Source organism: Desmodus rotundus, chromosome X, assembly GCF_022682495.2.
Source record: "Desmodus rotundus isolate HL8 chromosome X, HLdesRot8A.1, whole genome shotgun sequence".
Classification (NCBI taxonomy): domain Eukaryota; kingdom Metazoa; phylum Chordata; class Mammalia; order Chiroptera; family Phyllostomidae; genus Desmodus; species Desmodus rotundus.
The window spans coordinates 1,624,967-1,645,920 of record NC_071400.1 but is presented as its reverse complement, the minus strand read 5'-3'; the positions used below and the strand labels follow the sequence as shown (position 1 = coordinate 1,645,920).

The 20,954-nt window shown below is 40.7% G+C and overlaps 1 protein-coding gene and 1 pseudogene across 1 annotated transcript; one reads left to right on the top strand and one right to left on the bottom strand.

The window, feature by feature from the left end:
* Nucleotides 1-1,100: 1,100 nt before the first annotated feature.
* Nucleotides 1,101-1,625, top strand: LOC112317920 (large ribosomal subunit protein eL20 pseudogene; annotated as a pseudogene).
* Nucleotides 1,626-18,040: 16,415 nt separating this feature from the next.
* On the bottom strand, nt 18,041-19,894 carry LOC112317940 (actin-binding protein WASF1-like). Its single transcript, XM_024574984.2, has one exon. The coding sequence runs from the start codon at nt 19,892-19,894 to the stop codon at nt 18,041-18,043; it is 1,854 nt and encodes a 617-aa protein (XP_024430752.2).
* Nucleotides 19,895-20,954: the final 1,060 nt, after the last annotated feature.

Genomic DNA, 20,954 nt, shown 5'->3' with positions numbered 1-20,954 from the left:
GTGTTTTGAACTGTGCATCCGATAGGTTGGCTATCTCTTCCTCGCTTAGTTGTATTTTTTCTGGAGCTTTGAAGTGTTCTGTCATTTGGGCCATTTTTTTTTTTTTTTGTCTTGGCGTGTCTGTTACTTAAAGGGGTGGAACCTTAGGTGTTCCCCGGGGTGGGGTAATGCTGGTCACTGCGCTGGACACTGTACGTGGGGGAGGGGTCGAGAGGGAGCAATGCTGCCCGCTCCACTCTCCGCCGGATTTCAGCCACTCCCTCGGCTACCCACAATCAAATTGGGCCCCTCTCGTGCTGGTTCCTGAGTGGGTGGGCTTGTGCACACTCTAGGCCCCTGTGGGTCTCTCCAACGACCTCTCCTGTGAGGCTGGGAGTGTCTCCTGATGCTGCCCCAACCCCCACGGGCATTTTCAATCAGAGGTTTGAGGCTTTATTTCCCTGCGCTGGAGCCCTGGGTTGCAGGGTCTGCTTCGCTCCCCACTGTTCTTCCGGTTTATCTGTGCGCAAATGTGGGGCCGTGGGGTGCTACCCGCTGCTCTGCCTGCCCCATTCTCCGCCACTCTGAGTCCGGCCCTCTCTTTATCTGTGTGCGAATGTAGGGCTGCAGGGTCTGCTAGTGGTCCGACTGCCTGCCCCATTTGTCCCACACTCCCCCAGTCTCAGTCCCGCCACGGCCACGAGAGTCCTCTCTGCCCCGGTGCCCGTCTCCACCCCCCCTACCGGTCTGGATGTATGTTTCTTTTTTATCTACTTGGTGTCGTACTTCCTTGCCGTTTGATTTTCTGTCAGTTCTGGTTGTGCGAGGAGGCACAGTGTGTCTACCTACGCCGCCATCTTGGTTCTCCCCATTTTACTAAGTTTTTAAAGTGTATTTAATATAGCAGAAAGCAGCATCTGTATGGTATAATGCCATCTGTTATGCTGTATACAAATCACATTTCTCATATCTCTGTTATGGCAGCCAGTCATTAATTGGTGTTAGACGTTCAGTTTCCTGTTGATGTGCTAGACTGTAGGTACATCATTTATAAAATTAAGCTTTTGAAAACACAGGGTATCTCGCCTTTTGTGGGTGGTGGTGAACGCGGAGAGAACGCTATGAAGGCTTCGGGCATGCTGCAAGAGTACAAGGTGGTGGAGCGCTGCCTGCTCAATCCTAAGTGCCGCTCACCGCCCCTCTACCGCAAGTGCATCTTTGCACCTAACCATGTCATTGCCAAGTCCCACTTGTGGCACTTTGTGTCTCAGCTGCAGAACATGAAGAAATCTTCAGGGGAAATTGTCTACTGTGTGCAGGTGTTCGAAATACCCCTCTTGGGGTTCAGAACTTGGTATCTGGCTGTGCTGTGACTCCCGCAGTGGGACCCACAACATGTACTGGGAGTACCGGGACCTGCCGACCCCAGGCTCTGTGACCCAGTGCTTCCGAGACTTGGGGTCTGACACTGTGCCCATGCCCACTCAATCCAGATCATGAAGGTGGAGGAGATCAAGGCCACCAAGTGCCGCCAACCAGCAGTCAAGCAGTTCCATGACTCCAAGATCCAGGTCCAGCTGCCTCACTGGATCTTTTGTCGCCAGCACAAGCAACACTTCACCAAGAGGCCCAACACCTTCTTTTAGATGCAGACCCTCCCTGTCCCCTGGTCTGCCCAAATAAACTGCTCCGAAATAAAAACCAAACAAACATAGGGCATCTCAAGTTAAATTTTCTTCATATATTCTGCAGAGGTACACTATAATAAATATTTTAAAGGCTATAGTTTACTTATATGTAACATATTTACAGTGTTTATTATTTCAAAGAAGTATTAAAACTTCAAATAATACATAGGAAACATTCTAGACCAAATTTTTTCACTTGTATTTTTTAAAAATCATAAATGTCTTTCAATTTAAAAAAATGACTATTGCATTTAATCTCTTTATTCTTACATATTCTACCATTATTTAATTTTCTAGTCTCTTTGAGAAACTAATTATCTCTGCAACTCAATCCCCTACTATTTCTCTGCTTCTGACTTTAACTCTGAAGGTCAATAATGCCAATTCCATGATATCTTGATATGTTGAGAGATATATTACCAACTTGAAAGATAACTCGTTCTGTCTTTGACAATTTTGTGAATGGGTTTTATCAAATAAACTTTATATTTAGCTGTCATTTTAAAATAGTTGCTCACTAAGCTCCTGGCTGGTGTGGCTCAGTGGATTGAGTGCCCACCAGTGAACCAAAGGGTCAGCGGTTCAATTCCCAGTGAGGGCACATGCCTGAGTTGCGGGCCAGGTCCCCAGAAGGGGGAGCATGAGAGGCTACCACACAGAGATGTTTCTCTCCCCCCTTCTCCTCTCTAAGAATAAATAAGTAAAGTCTTTTTAGAAAGAGTTGCTAACTAAGCAAATGTTTAAATGTAACCAATATTTAATATTTTATTTTTTGTGGGTCAATTGTTAGTACAACTTAAAATATAATGTAATTAATTTCTTTTTTAGGGATTTTCTTTTATTTTTAAAATTATATTTTATTGATTATCCTATTACAGTTGTCCCAATTTTCCCCCTTTGCCCCGCTTTACCCAACATCCCCACTCCCTCAGGCAATGCCCCCACCATTGTTCATGTCCATGGGTCATTTATATAAATTCTTTGGCTACTCCATTTCCCATGCTGTACTTTACATCCCCATGGCTATTCTGTAACTACCTATTTGTACTTCTTTTTTTTTTTAAGATTTTGTTTATTTTTAGAGAGAGGGGAAGGGAAGGAGAAAGAGAGGGAGAGAAATATCAGTGTGTGGTTGCCTCTCACTCACCCCCTACTGGGGACCCAGCCCACAGCCCAGGCATGTGCCCTGACTGGGAATTGAACTGGCGACCCTTTGGTTTGCAGGCTTGCACTCAGTCCACTGAGCCAAAGCAGCCAGGACTAAATGAATATATGTTTAATTGATAAATATTTAAAACATTTGTTGGAATAAGTACTTAAAAATAAAAGTGTTCATCTGTGAAGTATTAAAAATCAGAATGATAGTAACCAGAAGGGCAGGGGGAGGCAGATAACAAGGGAAATAAGGGGAAGGGTTATCAAGGAACGAGTATACAGGACCCATGGACAAAGACAACTGGGGGGTGGGGAGTGGGACAGGGGAGAGTAATGGAGAGCACTGTAATTGAACATCAATAAAAATATTGAAGAGTGTTTTTATATTAGCAATTTGTTTGATTGACTAATTATCCCTTCCTGGAAGACAATACTATTTTTGAAACAGAAAGAGCCTCACAATAATTAAAGGTCACTAGACTAGGAATCTAGAGGCAAATTCTGGGCTTGGTTCAGGTCTACATGTTAGGCCACAGCTGCGTATCCACGGGCAATTGATCTAATCCCTTTACTTCATTTTTCTTGCTTGAACAATTGCAAAGCATAAAACACTAAACAAATGCAAGGTATCGTTATTGTAGAAAAATATCCCCTCATAAATGCAAAGCATGCACAAGTAGACCTACCATCACCACCACTAGCAGAAAAACTTTTTATGTCTACAAACTCCTGCTTAAAGTGTGCTTTTGTGCAATCTGAATAGATAACCTCTCAGCAGGGTTTGGCACCTTTTCAGGTTGCTCTGGCAGTTGCCACATTAAGCACTGAAGGGTGACAGCTGCATACTTGGAAAACTACCTGAATACAGATGCTTCTAGTCTTCCACCTGCAAAAAGGAGTAGTGTAGCTTCAGTTTCATTTATGTTGTGCATATACATTGTGTTACTTGCATATAAGCAGAGCACAGGAGAAGGAGGAAGAGGAAAACATGATGACTCTATTTTTCATAGACTCATAGAATTTCACCTTGGAAGGAACCTTAAATATCATCTTGTATAATCACTCATTCTTTTTCTTAATTTTATTTCAGCATCTGCGGACCTAAGGAGATTTTCACTATATTTTATAAATCACATAGAGACCAAAAAGAAAAAGTATGTGTGACTTCACAGTTATAAATGAAAAAAAGATACTATGCATGAACTTTCTAAGTTGTGTAACTTTGTCATAAATTAATGCTGGAAACTTAAATATAAACACAATTAAAATGAAATTATAGCTCATAAAAACAAATGGGTAAAATATGGAAATAAATGAAAAAAAATTAAATAAAATCTGGACACCAGAAAATCACTGCAGTTGGTGTATTATTAGTTTTAGTAACTGTCTTACTTATCTATTGCTTTGTAACAAATCTTAAAACTTAGAGCCTTAGACAAAAAATATTTCTTTCTCAGGTTCTGTGGGTATGGATTCTGTGCACAGTTTAGTCATGTGGCTCTGGATCAGGGATTTTCACAAGACTGCATTGAAAATGTTTGCTGGGGCTGTGGTCATCTCAAGACTCGACTGGGGGAGAATTTGCTTTCAGTCTCATTCACGTGATTTTTGGCAGACTTCCGGTTCTCAGTAGTTGTTGGTTAGAGAATTCAGTTTACTGCCAGATGAGCATTTCCACAGGGCTGCTACCAACATGGTAGTTGGCTTCTGTCAGAACAAGTGAGCTAGACTGAAGAGAGGGTACATGAGATGGAAGCCACAATTTCTTTGTGACCTAATTTTGGGAATGACATCCCATCTCTTTTTCTGTATCTTGTTAGAAGCAAGTTCTTAATTTCAACTTACACTCAAGGCCATAATATTATACACAAGGAGGCTGATACGAGATAATGGGGATGATTGAGGGCTTTCTTAGTAGCTGCCTACCACAGTAGCTTTTTGAATTATTTAAACAAGAAGGGCAAACACTTAAAAAATGTTTTGCAATAACTAATTCAACATAGTAAATTCCAGTATATCCACAATATTGGAAGTAAGCATATTCCAAGTGATTAACTGAATATTTATATTTTTGGTATTCTCACATAATCCATATATATTATTGAACTTAAAATATTGAGACTTCCAGTTCCAGCCAAGATGGAATAGCTCCCCTTTCACTAGACCTCTCTCTTACAATGAAAAAACTCATTCATAACACAACAAACACTTATAAAAGGTAAAAGAAGTCAGACTGGTTAGGGAACTTTGCACTTGAGAGATGACAGGTGGTGAGTTAATGAGGTGGTACACGGCAGTGTTAATGGACACCCTGCTCTCCCTTCCTCTCATGCCACCAGGACCCAGTGTGCAGTTGAATTTCCAGCTTCCATCTAGCAGCAACAAGGTGATACAAATCAGTGCTCTGCTTTTGCCAGGGAGGTGTCAGCAAACATGAACAGAAAACTGAACTCTCACTACCAGCTGGACCTGCACACTACATTCAACGAAGAAGAAATAAAACCCAGAGTCTCATAACATAATCCCCAAAATGAAGAATCAGGACAATTACAACTTGAATAAGAAAAGACAATCAACAAACACCAACATCAAATGACACAGAGAAATATCTGACAAGGATTTTAAAACTGTTGAAAAATGCTTCAATGGGCAATTACAATTGATCCTTGAACAACTTGGTTTTAACTATGTGGCTCCATTTATATGTGGATTTTTTCAATAAATATACTATCGGCCCTCCAGATTCCTGCATTTTTGTATGCATGGATTCAACCAACAGCAGATATAGAGGGCCGACTATATACATTGTCCTATGCCATTTTATATAAGGTACTTGAGCATCCACAAATTTTGTTATGCACAGTGGTCCTACAACAAATCTTCTGTAGATACTGAAGGATAGCTTAAGTTCTTAGGGAGTCAAAAGCTGTAAGTGGATTTTTGACTGCATAGGGGTTGGTGTCACTAACCCCCACATTGTTCAAGGGTACAAATACATTTGAAACAAAAATTGAAAGTCACATGAAAGAACTATGATATAAAGAACCAAACTGACATTTTAGAATGAGATTAAAAAACAGCATAGCCTCAATAACAGAATGAATATGACAGAGGAAGAAATTGGTCAACTTGAGGACAGAACAATAGAATCTACCCAATTTGGCCCTGGGTGGTGTGGCTCAGTTGGTTGGAGTGTCATCCCATACATTGAAAAGTTGTGGGTTTGATTCCTGGTCAGGGCAGGTACGAGAAGGCAGCCAATTGATGTTTCTCTCTTGCACCCATGTTTCTTTCTGTCTCTCTCTTTTTCTTCCCCTCTCTCTAAAAGCAATGAAAAAAAATGTTCTCAGGTGGGGATTAAAAAGAGAATTTATCCAATTTCAACAATATAAAGAAAACAGACTTAAAAAGTAGTGAAAGCAGCCTCAGGGACATATGGGAAAACATGAAAGATACAACATTTGTATCACTGGAGTCTCAGAAAAAGAAGAGAACAGTATAGAATAGAAAATTACCAGAGAAACTATGGAAATGAAGACTAGGTTAGTGGTTGTCAGGAATTAGGGATCCAAAGAGGAACAAAATGGGATTGGTGTGACTATAAAACAATAGCATGAAGTACCTTTGTAGTGAGAGAATAATTTTCTATCTCAGTCACAGCGATGGCTATAACATCTATTACATGATAAAATTGCATGCACACAGACATAAATGCATGTAAAACTGGTGCATCTAAATAAGATTTATGGAATGCACTGATATCAATCTTCTTTTGATCATACTGCAGTTACTTTGGGAGAAACGGATTGAAGGGTACATTGGATGTCTCTGTTAATTTTGCAATTTCCTATGAATTTATAATTACTTAAAATTTTAACATTAACAACAATCTTAAATGCCCATCAGTAAATGAATGTATCAAAAAACTGTGGTACATTTACACAATGAAATACTACACAGTAGAAAGAAAGAAGGAGCTCCTACCCTTTGCGACAGCATGGATGGAACTGGAGAGCATTATGCTAAGTGAAATAAGCCAGGCAGTGAGGGACAAATACCATATGATCTCACCTATGAGTGGAACCTAATCAACAAAACAAACAATAAAGCAAAATAGAACCAGAGACATTGAAATAAAGAACAAACTGACAGTAACCAGAGGGGAGGGTGGTGGGGAATGGTGGGGAAAAGAAGGGGAAGGGTCATCAAAGAAGATGTATAAAGGAACCATGCACAAGGACAACAGAGGTGAGGGTAGGATCAAGGGGGGGAAATGGGGGCAGGTGGGGCGGAGGAGAGTGCTGGGGGGGGAATGGGGACAACTGTTCTCGAACAACGATAAAAAAAAACCAATTCACTTAGTGTACTACAACTAACTTTCAATTGGAATTTTTTAAATTTTTATTTATTTTTATTATTTTTTAAAATATATTTATTGATTATGCTATTACAGCTGTCCCATTTCCCCCCTTCCCTCAACTCCATCCTGCCCAACCCCTCCCTCCCACATTCCCCCCCCCCCATAGTTCATGTCCATGGATCATACTTATAAGTTCTTTGGCTTCTACATTTCCTACACTATTCTTACCCTCCCCCTGTCTATTTACCACCTATCATTTATGCTATTTATTCTCTGTACCTTTCCCCCCTCTCTCCCCCTCCCAATCCCCTATTGATAACCTTCCATGTGATCTCCATTTCTGTGGTTCTGTCCCTGTTCTAGTTGTTTGTTTAGTTTGTTTTTGTTTTTAGGTTTGATTGTTAATAGCTGTGAGTTTGTTGTCATTTTAGTGTTCATATTTTTGATCTTCTTTTTCTTACATAAGTCCCTTTAACATTTCATATAATAATGGCTTGGTGATGATGAATTCCTTTAACTTGACCTTATCTGAGAAGCACTTTATCTTCCCTTCCATTCTAAAGGATAGCTTTGCTGGATAGAACAATCTTGGATGTAGGCCCTTGCCTTTCATGACTTGGAATACTTCTTGCCAGCCTCTTCTTGCCTGCAAGGTCTCTTTGGAGAAATCAGCTGACAGTCTTATGGGAACCCCTTTGTAGGTAACTGTGTCCTTTTCTCTTGCTGCTTCTAAGATTCTCTCCTTCTGTTTCATCTTGGGGAATGGAATTATGATGTGCCTTGGTGTGTTCCTCCTTGGGTCCAGCTTCTTTGGGACTCTCTGAGCTTCCTGGACTTCCTGGAAGTCTATTTCCTTTGCCAGATGAGGGAAGTTCTCCTTCATTATTTGTTCAAATAGGTTTTCATTTTTTTGTTCTTCCTCTTCTCCTTCTAGCACCCCTATAATTCGGACGTTGGAACATTTCAAGATCTCCTGGAGGTTCCTAAGCCTCTCCTCATTTTTCTGAATTCTTGTTTCTTCATTCTTTTCTGGTTGGATGTTTCTTTCTTCCTTCTGGTCTGCACCATTGATTTGAGTCCCAGTTTCCTTCGCATCACTATTGGTTCACTGTACATTTTCCTTTGTTTCTCTTAGCATAGGCTTCATTTTTTCATCTAGTTTTTGACCAAATTCAACCAATTCTGTGAGCATCCTAATTACCAGTGTTTTGAACTGTGCATCTGATAGGTTGGCTTTCTGTTCGCTGCTTAGTTGAATTATTTCTGGAGCTTTGAAGTGTTCTGTCATTTGGGCCATTTTTTTTTTCTTGGCTCTTCTGTTACTTAAAGGGGCGGAGCCTTAGTTGTTCCCGTGGGCGGGGTAACGCTGGTGGCTGAGCTGTGACACTGTATGTGGGGGAGGGGCCGAGAGGGAGCAATGCTGCCCGCTCCACTCTCCGCCGGATTTCAGCCACTCCCTCGGCTACCCACAATCAAATTGGGCCCCTCTGGTGCTGATTCCCGAGTGGGTGGGCTTGTGCACACTCTAGGCCCCTGTGGGTCTCTCCAACGACCTCTCCTGTGAGGCTGGCAGTTTCTCCTGCTGCCGCCCCAACCCCCCAACCCCCAGGGGTGTTTTCAATCAGAGGTTTGAGGCTTTATTCCCCCCCACCCCCCCCCCCCCCGCCCCCCGCCCCGCGCTGGAGCCCTGGGTTGAGCGGTCTGCTTTCGCTCCCCCGCTTTTCGTCCTGGTTTATCTGTGCGCGAGTGTGGGACTGCAGGGTCTGCTAGTGGTCAGACTGCCTACCCTGTTGGTCCCACACTCCGCCAGTCTCAGTCCCGCCACGGCCACGCAAGTCCTCTCCGCCCTGGCTGCCCATCTCTTTTTTATCTACTTGGTGTTGGACTTCCTTGCCATTCGATTTTCTGTCACTTCTGGTTGTGCGAGGAGGTGCAGTGTGTCTACCTACGCCACCATCTTTGTTCTCTCAATTGGAATTTTTAAAAAACCCTTAAAATTAAAGACAAAGTTTTTTGGGAAGGAAACTCACACAAGGCTATGTATCAAAAGAAAATGTATGAGTCTTCCTGAACAACTAATAATTTATTACATTATTAGGAACCTGATTCTTCAATTCCTATTTTGATTTTTCTTTATTTTTATTCTTTGTATAACTATATAATAGTGGATATTTTTGCCACACACTAAGTATGTGACATGGGGCATACTGCTGAAACTCTAAACATCTCAGCATCTTAACATTGTAAATAATAAAATGTCAATGACAAAATAGTACCTATTTCACAGTTATTATGATTATTAAATAAGATAATTCTTTTTCTAGGGATTTCTTTTGTTCTTTCATCTAGGGTATCTTCTTTTTGTCCCCATTTTGTCTATCATATGTGTATGTGTGAGTATTAGGTAGATCTGCTATGACTCCCAAACTTGCTATAGTGGTTTTATGTTGTAGGTTTTCTATGGTGCTTATTGATGCAACCTTCCAGATCACCTGAGGTAGGTGCACAAGGGACATCTCTTGTGTGGGTTATGTGCACCCTTCTGCTGTAGTTGAGTCTTAATGCTTTTGGCCCATTCATGGGTGGAGTTAATCTTCAGGCTGACTGACTATAATGATATACCTTGATCATAGTGTTTGAGCCATTGTGGAGTGGCTCCCCCCCACCCCCCGCCACCATACCAGGCAAAGTTGTTTCCAGCAGGTTCTGGTAGCTGCGGAATCTCCCGTTGGGTATGCCAGTTGTGTGGTTAGTTAGTTGGATGGAGCTCTGGTGTGGTATGAAGCCCACCATTCATTTTGTTTTATCCTGAGTCCAGTTGGATGAGGTTCCAGTGCAGGTCAATGTCAGATGCTAACTGTGTCTGGCTTTGGGCTACCATGCAATTTACTGTTTGTGCCTGCCTCTACTGTGGCTGGGTGTGCATGGTAGGGGCCAAGCTGTGTATGAGGGTCGGCTTCCTCTAGCTTAGAGCTCAGAATAAATCTATAAAGGTCTGAGGGTCCCTGAGGTCTGCCTCCACCTCTCAGCTACTCTGCCATCCCCTGAGGTTGCTTGGTCTTACTCCAGAGCCTTCTAAAGGAAGACTGTAGAGTGGGCTAATACTGGCCACTACCAAGAGACCCATTGGTCACAAGCTTGGTACAGTGTAGCAATTGGGGTTGGGAGACAGGGCTAGTGGGTCTCCTACTTGAGTGCTGGGCATTCAATGAGGGGAAAGTGGCCTCTGCTCCAGAGCCATTCCATTCATTCTCTGCCAGAGTCTCCAAGTCTAGCTCCCCCAGAAGGAACGCACCGCAGGTTCAGGGTAGGTGCAGACAGCTGTCCCCTCTGAAAGAGCAAGCTCAACTGGGAAGAGCCATCAGGGCTTGGGAAGACAGATCAAATGAGTCTCCCACTGGGGGAGGTGCCAGGTGAATGTGCGGGAGGGGACCAAGCACTTTGTTCCTGTCCTAGGCAATAGCCTCCAAGGGAGACACACTACAAATGTCCCAACTCCGAGCACAGCTCCCTTCCCCTGGCAGAGCTGAGCTCAGCAGGTCAGGGCCATTGTTACTTAGGAGGGCAGATCTAGTCTTCTGCTGGCAAGTCTTGTAGGAGGGGGGCAGGCACTTCTTCCCTTTCCTGGGCAAAAGCTTCCGACATGCCCAGAATGTTCCACCTTACAGCAGTTTCCAGATATGCCTTTGGGATGAGCTCAGCAGGGCAGAGCCCCAGGCTGCTCCAAAGACAGATCAAATAAGTCTTCCATTGGAGGAATCACACGGACTGACCTTGCAAGGAAGATAAAAGTGGCCTCCCTATGATGTAGCCACAGAGCCCAGCCTTGACCGCTTAAATTCCCAGACAAAAGCCACCTGAGATACATTCTGTGAATGTCCCAGCTCTACACAGCACTCTGCTGCCCCCTTGGGGCTGAACTCAACATGGCAGGGCCACAGGGAGAGGATCAGCACTCAGAGTGATTGGCAGGTAGGGGGCAGGGCTCCGTGCGCTCCTGGTGGAAAAGAATGGTCTCTTGTCTGAAGCGACACAGTTCAATCATTGTCTGAGTCTTTGCCAAGAGCTTCTGAAAAAGACCTCCCCCAAGGTCCCTGTTGGGAGCAGCCATCAGACCTCTCTACAGGACTCAAACTTGGCAGGGTGGTGTCACCTGTAGTTAGAAGATGGGGCAGTACACTCCCCAGGCTGGTGCTATAAGAGTGCACGACCCTGGGAAGGTGGCGTCTGGGTCGCTAGCACACTCCCTTCTCTACCAGGTGGACTGAATTCCACTGATTTTTACTACCACATGCTGTGTGGGTTCCTCTTCCCACCTGAGTTGCTGTGGGTTGGGGATTCCTGCAAGGGATTGAAGTTCCATGCTCCTGGGAGGAGAGAGTTTTGCAGGTGAAATGTCCCTCATGGTTCTCAGCCACCACACGTGGGTGCAGGGGCCAGCCCTTTCCACGTCTTCACCCTTCTTCCCAGTCTCTATGAGACTTCTGTAAATCCTTGATTATAGCATTTCAACTCAGCTAGCCTTCAGCTGGTTTTTCAAGTTTATTGCTTTATAATTTAGCTGTAAATCCATTTGACATTCTAAATAGGGGAGTATAGCTTCCACCTGTTCTGCAGCCACCTTGGAGTCATATTTGTTCTTTACATATTTTGGTTTTTAATCCCTTACCAAATATATGGCTCATAAATATTTTTCTTCTTTCATAGGTTATCTTTTCTCTTTTTCAGTTGTTTCTTTTGCTGTGCAAAAGCATTTTAGTTTAATGTAGTACGATTTGTTTAATTTCTTTGTTGCTTGAGGCTTAGGTGTCATATCCAAAAATCATTGCCAAGACCCATGTCAAGGAGATTTTTTCTGGTTTTTTTCTAGGAGTTTTATGGTTTCAGTTCTTGTATTTAAGTCTTTAATCCTTCTGAATGGTGTAAGATATGGATCTAGCTTTATTCTTTTAAATGTAAATTTTTAATTTTCCCAGTGTCATTTATTGAAGAGACCATCTTTTCTACATTGCATATTTTTGGATACATTGTCAAATTGTATTTGACCGTATACTCTTGGGCATGTGTCTGGGCTTTCAATTTTTTTCCATTGATCTATTTGTATGTTTTAATGCCATTACCCTACTGATTTAATTGTTATAGCTAAATAATATAGCTTGAAATCAGGAAGTGTGATGTCTCTCAATTTGTGGATTTTTTCTCATGATTTCTTTGGCAATTTGGGGTCTATTGTGGTTCCATATAAATTTTAGGATTCTTTTATTTACTTCCTTAAAAAATGTCATTGGAGCCCTGGCTGAGGTTGCTCACTTGGTTGGAGCAGTGTCCCATAACCGAAAAGTTGTGGGTTCGATTCCCAGTCACGGCACATACCTAGGTTGCAGGTTCAATCCCCGGTCTGGGAAGGTATGGGAGGCAAGCAATGATGCTTCTCTATTGCATCAATGTTTCTCTCTCTCCCTTCCTCTCTCTCTAAAAGCAGTGAAAAAATGTCCTCCAGTGACAATAAAAAATGCTATTGGAATCGTTATAGAAATTGCATTGAAGAAATAAAGAACATTCCAGACAAGAAAAAGCTGTTACCACCAAATGAGTATTACAAGAAATGTTGAAGGGCCAGCTTTAAGAGAAAGAAAGAAAAAAAGCCAGAGGAACATCATCAAAAAAGATACAATGGCAATAAAGAGATGATAAATATGTATCTATCAATAATTACTTTAAATATAAGTAGCTTAAATTCTACAGTCAACAGATAAGGTAGCTGATAGATAAGAAAATAAGACCAATATATATGCTGTCTACAAGAAACCCACTTCAGAATGAAAGATACACACAGATTCAAATTAAAAAGATGGAAAAAATATTTTATGCAAATGTAAGGGGAAAAATATTGGGTAGCAATACTTATACTTAACAAAATAGACTTTAAAACAAAGACTGTAGTAAGAGACAATAAAGGACACCACATAATGATAAAAGCAGCAGTCCTACAAGTAAATGGGTTCATGAGACCGCTAACCCAATATCCAGAGCAACAAGAACTGAATGAACTGGTGAAAGATGATTGTAAATTATTAGAAAAGCACTGTGGAATGAGAAAGAGTGCTGAATAGAAAATATAAAAAGATTGTTTCATTTTAGGGGTCACAAGAAACACTTTTTATAGACTGATTTACATGATTGTTTGACTTTGTCTAACTGCTCTCTGGGTTGTACCTAAGAAAGAAAATAGTTGAATTGGTCCTAGATTAGCTTTTGATCACAGTAGCCTTAGAAGAAAGATAAAGAGGAAATTAAGTTAAAGTAGCTCGTAAAAGAGTAGCTGACTTCATGTTTTATTTATCCCCCACCTTCATACCCACCTCTGATTATTTTAAAGCAACTCTCAGAATAATTTATTACCCATTAATAAATATTTTATTATTTCTCTCTAAAGGATAAGAACTATATTTAACATACCAAACTACCATTGTTACACTTAATAATATAATTTCTTAAATTATGAAATATCCAGTGTCAAATTTCTAATTATCTTACAGATATTATAATATACTTTTAAAAGCTCTTTGATCTAAACAAGGTCCACACACTGGGATTGCTTGATATATGTCTTGTCTCTTCTATTTAAAAAAATTTTTTTACACTGTAAAATTTTTTATTTAGAATTAGCCAGCTGGACTTACTTTAGATGGTCCCAGTTTTGCTGGAGCATCCAAAGCATCCTAGTCGGCAGCAGGTGGAATATTGGACTTCTTCCCTCTTTCAGGACTGGTCAGGGTGTGGACTTGGCCACTTCAGTATCACAGAGCTTCTTCGCAGCCTGTTTGATCTGGTGCTCGTTGGCCTTGACCTCCACCACAAACACAGGTGGGTTGTTGCCTTCTGTCCTCTTCGTGGCTGACTCCGTAGTCAGGAAGAACTTCATGATGGCGTAGTGGTCAAGTTTGTTTCTCCTGGGGGCGCTGTTCTGAGAATACTTAGGCTGCTTTCGGAGCCACGGTGTCTTTCAGCGTCAGCAGGTGGGTGTGCGGGTCTTCTTTCTTGTGGCTATGGATGCCTTTCGGCACTGCTTCTTTTGCCTTCAAAGCCTTTGCTTTGCCTTCAGCTTTGGGAGGGGCAAGGATTTCCTTCGTTTTTGGTGCAATTTTCATGAAAAAGACTATTCCTTGTCTCTTTAAATGGTAGATTTCTGCTATATTTTATTTTCTCTTGCAATTTATTTATATAAAGAAACTATATCATTTGTTTCATAGAATTTCCTAAGGTCTGGATTTGGATGACTGCATCCCAGAGGTGTCATTCATTATGTTCCTCAGCCTTCTGTATTTCTAGTAAGTAGATAGTTGGACCTAAAGGCTTGATCAGATTCAAGTTTAATTTGGTGGGAGGTGGGGCAGGAATACTTCATAGGTTGTGTGGCAACCTATAAACATCTGGCTATCTTTTTGAGATGTTAGCAGCTGTTAAAATATTAAATCTCTAGATCTATTAGAGTTGCAAAATTATAACATTTCTTCTTTATTTATTATCTGGAATACTTCTATAGAAGGAAAATTCACCCCATGTATTTGGTTACCCTGAAATGCATTTTATTTAGGAGACGCAGAAAAATATTGATTCTTTTTATTTACCAACTTTCAAAATAATTTTTTTACAAGCAGCTTCCTGTAGTGACGATTTTTTAAAACCTTTCAGTATTATCCAATTGATTAATGTGTTTCAATCCATGACAATTATCATCCTTACGGGTGATCAAATTATCCCTCTATGACCTGTGGGAGTCTGTTCAAGTAGACTCCTGAGTTTTTTTTTTAACACAGCCCCCAGAAATCTAAAAATAGCTTCCTTATTTCTGGTTTGACAAGATGTTCCAGGATCATCTTGTACATTTCCTGCCCCAAACCTTGAATTTCTGCAAGTAACACTGCTTCATTTTACAATGTTTTTTTCAAGACCACAATCTGAGTACTAGGAGTGCTCTTTGTTCCTGAGTTGGTCGTTATTTCTAGGTATTTTTAGTGGACAGAGCTAGGAATTTATCTTAAAGATTAAATATTTCATGAGTTCATACTGATACTTAAAATTAAAATCCCAGACCACAGGTTTAAATTAACCTCTTTGATCTTACATCTGTATCTGTTTTCTTCAATGTGGAAAAATCGTAATTCTCAGTTACCAGGAATGATAAAATTAAAAGCTGTTTACATGTCTTTTTGTGTGAACTGACAATTCATTTCTCTAGTCTATATTCAAGTGTGGTTGGTCTTTTCTTCTCTACCTTTAAAAGCACTTTTATATATATAAATGTTAACTCTTCGGTGATATAAGTTATAAACACTTTTTTTCAAATTTTGTCATTTGCCTTTTTTCTTTGTTTATGGAGTTTTTTAATTGTGCTAAATATATAATAAAATTTATCTATCATTGTCCTTATTGCCTCTGGATCTTAAGTAATAGTTAAGAAAGATTCTCCATTCTCAGATTGTAATATAATTTACCTATATTTTCTTCTAGTACATGAATGGATTAATTTTTTACACTTAAGTCTCTGATTCTTATACAATCTGCCCTATTCTATAGTTTGAGGAATAGATGCAATGTTTTCTTTACTCAATATGACTTTCCAGTTACCGTTATGCCACTCATTATAAAGTCCATCTTTTCCTACTGACGAGCTTTATCTGAAGCAGAAGCTGTTGGTGCTCTGTCTATATCCTCTTGCTGTTACCACTTCAGTGCATGCCAGCAGGAGTTCCAATTATCATCAATTGCTTTACTTTACCTGCAGGTTTTCTCTGGCCATTAGTACCTATTCGGCCCACACACTGCAGGCTGGAAGTACCTGAGAATTAACATTCCTCAGAAAACGGTCTACAATCAACGACTAACAAAAGTTGCTGACAAAATAAGCTTCAGGAAGGATAACACTGAAGAACATGTTCTTCCCAGAATACCCAGCAGAAATTAGCTATAGTTACCCACAGAGGTAATTTGCTTGATAACACAACCTTTACTGGCTGCCTTTCCTTTCCATTTTTTATTTCCCCATGCCCTTCTTGGTAATTCTTGGGATCACTTCAAAAATGAACAATTCTTGTCTCAGTATCTCTTGGAAGAACCAAGCTAAAGCAATTTTTAAAAATCATATACTAAATTTGCATATTTATTGTATTTGCTACTCTATTTTGTTAATCTGTTTATTCATGTTTTGATACTACATTGTTTTAATCATAGGAACTTTAAAGTTAGTGTTAAAATCTGGTATAGACAAATTTTCTTGCTTTTTGTCTCAGGGTTTTTCTAGCTATGTTTGATTGTTTAGTCTTTTACATGAACTTTGTAATTACCATGTCTACCTTCAGGGAAGAAAACTGTGGCATTTTTATTGAGATTACATTAAATTAATGATTTAAAGATAATTGAAATTATGCTTAGTTTTTTCTATCCAATAACCTATATCTTTCCATTTATTTTCATCTGTTTTTGTGCTTTTAAGAGTGTTTTATATTTTTCTTCATACACGTGTTGGACTTTTCTTGTTAAGTTTATGTTTATGTATTTAATTTAATTTTCTGTTGTTGTAAATAGGATCTTCGTTTTCATTATATATTCCATCTGATTTTGTGTATGTGTTGTGTGTGCATATATATATATGAAAGCTATTGATTTTGTATACTAGTTTAATAACTTGCTAATTAACCTCTCATCTTTTGTAGCACACAAAAGCCTCCCGAACTCCCGTCCTCCCAATGAACTCTTTGCCCATCCAGGCACCATCTTCTATTCATCTCTTCACAACCCAGCCTGGTGGAAAGCGCATCTGCCCTCTTCCTCCTGGTGCCTTAACTCAAACCATCCCAAATGTATTACTGTCTCCTCTTGACTCCCCACTGAGACTCTTCTGTTCCAAGTCAGTAGATCTCTGTGCTGCTAAAACCAGTATTTCTGATTTCACTTGAATTCTGTGCAACGTTAGATAGAGTTCCCTCCTTGAAGTACTCACACCTGACTTTTGTGATCCATCTCTGGCACCCAGTTTCCTGGTTCCCCTGCTATATTTCTGAACATCTATCTTCAGTTTCATCTGGGGATCCCCCACCTCTCATATTTCAGAATTGTAGAGTTACTCAGAGCTCAGGTCTTGAATCCCTTCTTTATATTGTTAACTTAGGTAGCTCACTCGATCCTATGGCTTCCTTTTACTTTTAAAAATAATGTGTTAAAACTTACTATATTTAACATTATTTAATAAAAGTTATTAACTCTGAATATTTCACTTAGAAAATGTTAAATTCCTAGAGATAACAATCTCTCCAGACAATAATGCTATTTAACAGAAATGAAAGGTGAGAGGTTCTTCTCTCTTGAGGTATAGATAAGTATGTGTCATACATACTTTCTGAATACACTCTGTAACTGAAGCAATCATTTTGGATACCTGTATTAAACAGCACCAGAAATAAAGACCTTGGTAACCTCCAGAATTTCAATATTGGTCATCTTAAAAATATTTTAAGAACTATTTTAAGAACTGCCCATGCAGACATTTTTGTTCTGTTGAATAAATGATGCCATTTAAGAAAACTTGAAAATATTTACTGTGAAGTAAGTGTTAATAGTTTTCTTGGACAAAGAAGATAATGGATCTATTCTAAAGGAAATGCAAATCATTATTAATGACTTAACTAGTGGGAAATAAGACAGTAGAGAATTAGTTTCAATTTAGTTGGACTTATTTATTTGCTCATTTTCTCGATCCAATTATTCTCACTGATTGACCAAAATTATGTCCCCAGCTCAACAATAAATCAGTATAACTTGCTTCAGTTTTAGGAATTTCAATTTTGGCTTTTGGCACTCACTGATCTTCAGTTTTGTAGAGCAAAATACCTTTTCTTATTGCTGCCATCAGCGCAGTCCTTACTTTAGCAATTACTGGTAGAGGTGGTGGAGACTGCTTGAAGGTAGCATTCACTGGAGCTGGTGCAGCTGGGGTCACTGATGGACCTGATGAGCTTAAAAGGCAAGAAGGTGATTGTTCGAAAGAAAACAAAGACTGTAGGGTGGAAGGTTTTGCTGACTTCAAACTTGAAGAGTTTTGTTGGGGTGGAATCAAATGCCTGGTCGATTGTTCCATTGAAGACCTTTGTGACTGAGCAGCTGAAGGTCTTAATGACTGTGCCTCTGAACACCTTGACCACATGCTGTCTGAACTTCTTGTGGACAGGGAAAGTGAATCTCTTAGTGATGGAATCCAAGATCTTGATGATTGTGGACATGAACAGATGGATGAGAGTGGACTTGAATTTCGTGGAGTGGATGATCTTGGCAATACTGTAACAGGATATCTTGGTGGTGGAATACAATAGCTTGGTGATGGTGAAAGTGAAGATCTTGGCGATGATGAAATTGAAGATATTGATAATTTTGTAACTGAAGGTGTTGGTGATCGTACAGCAGACGTAGGGCCAACGAGATGTGTAACTGTGGCCCTGGTTTGAACACTTGGTGAGGTGACTGCCGAAGAAGAGAGAAGTGGAGGCATGCCCTGACCTTCAGCTTGTGCGAGTAGACTATCTATTGTCAGTACATAATACGGAAGAGGGTCCACTGCTGGAGTGGAGAAGCCCCCTTTAGGTGCAGTAATTGGAACAGCTCTGTCAGGAACACCTGGGAGGCAAGCAGCAGCAGATGTTGCTGCTGGGGTTCTCAAAACAGGTGATGGCAGTTGAGCTGGCAGATGTATGCTTGAGGAAGGAGTTTCCATCTTCGAAGCTTTCGATGCAGCTAACCAATCAGTTGGCAGTGACGGTGCTGAGGCTGGGGCCGTAGGGCTCACAAACACCTTTGTTTGAAGATGATTTCGAGGTTGGGGTTTCAATTCTTCTCCCCTTCCAGTTCCATATCTAACGTATGTAAGTGAATTTTTCACCTCTCCGGCTCCATGCGTTGGCAGATAGGGAGAGCTGGATATCACTTCTCCTACAGCTCTCGTTACAAGCTTATTGATTTCACACAGTGGCAAACTGGAAAATGAGGAACTTTCATCTGGTTGATCCACATATGAAGGAGAGGCCTCTCTGCAAGCAGCTGGGACATGGTACACTGAAACATGGTCTTCCATCAGTTGAGTCTGAGGCACGCTTGCTGGTTTACTGGGATGATCTTTGTGCTGCTTTTGCTTGCGCTTCGCCCCCTTTTCTTCTTCACTCCCAGGGACAGTCTTTTCTTTATAAACTTGAAAGCGGTGTGAAGCATCAGGGGACACTTCTAAACCTCCTGTATCATCTGGGCAAAAACGAGACCTATACATAGGTAATGTCAGTTCATGAGTATCGTGCATTTCACACATTTGAACAGGTGCTTGCTTGGAGGAGTATACCTGCTGTGTCTGAATAGTTGTACTTTGGGAAGTCTGTGATTCCGTAATTCTCGAGGACAATCCTCCCTTCTGATCTTTGTAGATAATATCATTCATCAACTGGATTACATGTTCTTCTAAAATCACAACTCTGAAAGAGAGCCTGTCAACCTCCTTGCGTATTTCATCAATTATATCCTCAGCACATTTATTCAGATTATTTACTTGTATACCTATAGTTATTAAAGAAATCTGGATTACATGAATTAACTCATCTTGAATTTTTGTGGGTATTGCCAAAGTATTTGGATGCCCCTCATCTCCCTCATCTTCCTCTTTATTTACCGACATTTTAAATGTTTTAGTTCAGTACAAATGTTGAGGCACTTCCACGTGACCCCATTTTATTCATCCATACCTTTTTCTTAGGCCCCCTCTGAGCTCTGTCTGTTTCTCAGCCTCACAGGCACCATCTGATTCTGGCAGGGGCTGCTGTGATCTGAGAGAATTCTCTGCCTCCAGCAGTAACCTGGCAACCAAGCTCTGTGTCATAATCCCATGGCTGCACCAGCAGTGATTGGACAGTGCCTCCACGTCATCACCATGCCCCCCTGCCCTGCTCTCTGCTGGAACAGGTTTCTCAAAGGCAGAGAGAGACTAGCAGGAGAGGAAGTCACAAAGTGATTAGTGAATTCTGATTTATTGTTTCTCAAGGGTGACCCTGGATTTGAGACCAAATTTGCTATGTGACCTCTAGCTTACTTTTCTGAACTCAAATAATACCTGTCCTTATCTGATTCCAAATTATCTTCCAGTTCAGATGTCTCTTGTAAGCTCCACTTGGATATCACACGGCTTTCTCAAACTGGTACTTAAAAATTTTTAAATTATTTTATTTTTGTTCAGTTGCAGTTGTCTGCATTTTCTCCCCATCCCTCCACCCCACCCCAGCCGAATCCACCTCCCTCCCCTGCCTGCACCCTCCCCCTTGATTTTGCCCATTTGTCCTTTATAGTAGTTCCTGTAAACCCTCTCCCTACTGTCCCTTTCCCCCTCCCCTCTGGCTATTGTTAGATTGTTCTTAACTTCAATGTCTCTGATTATATTTTGTTTGCTTTTTTCTTCTGTTGATTATGTTCCAAAACAAATCAACAAACAAATGTTGGAGAGGATGTGGAGAAAAGGGACCCCTAGTACATTGTTGGTGGGAATGCAGACTGGTGCAGCCACTGTGGAAAACAGTATGGAATTTCCTCAGAAGACTAAAAATGGAACTGCCTTTTGACCCAGCAATTCCACTGCTGGGATTATACCCTAAGAACCCTGAAACACCAATCCAAAAGAACCTATGCACCCCAATGTTCATAGCAGCACAATTTACAATAGCCAAATACTCAAAGCAACCTAAGTG

Coding starts and splice junctions, on each gene's coding strand:
- LOC112317940 (XM_024574984.2), bottom strand. CDS start 19,894: ATGTCGGTAAATAAAGAGGAAGATGAGGGAGATGAGGGGCATCCAAAT.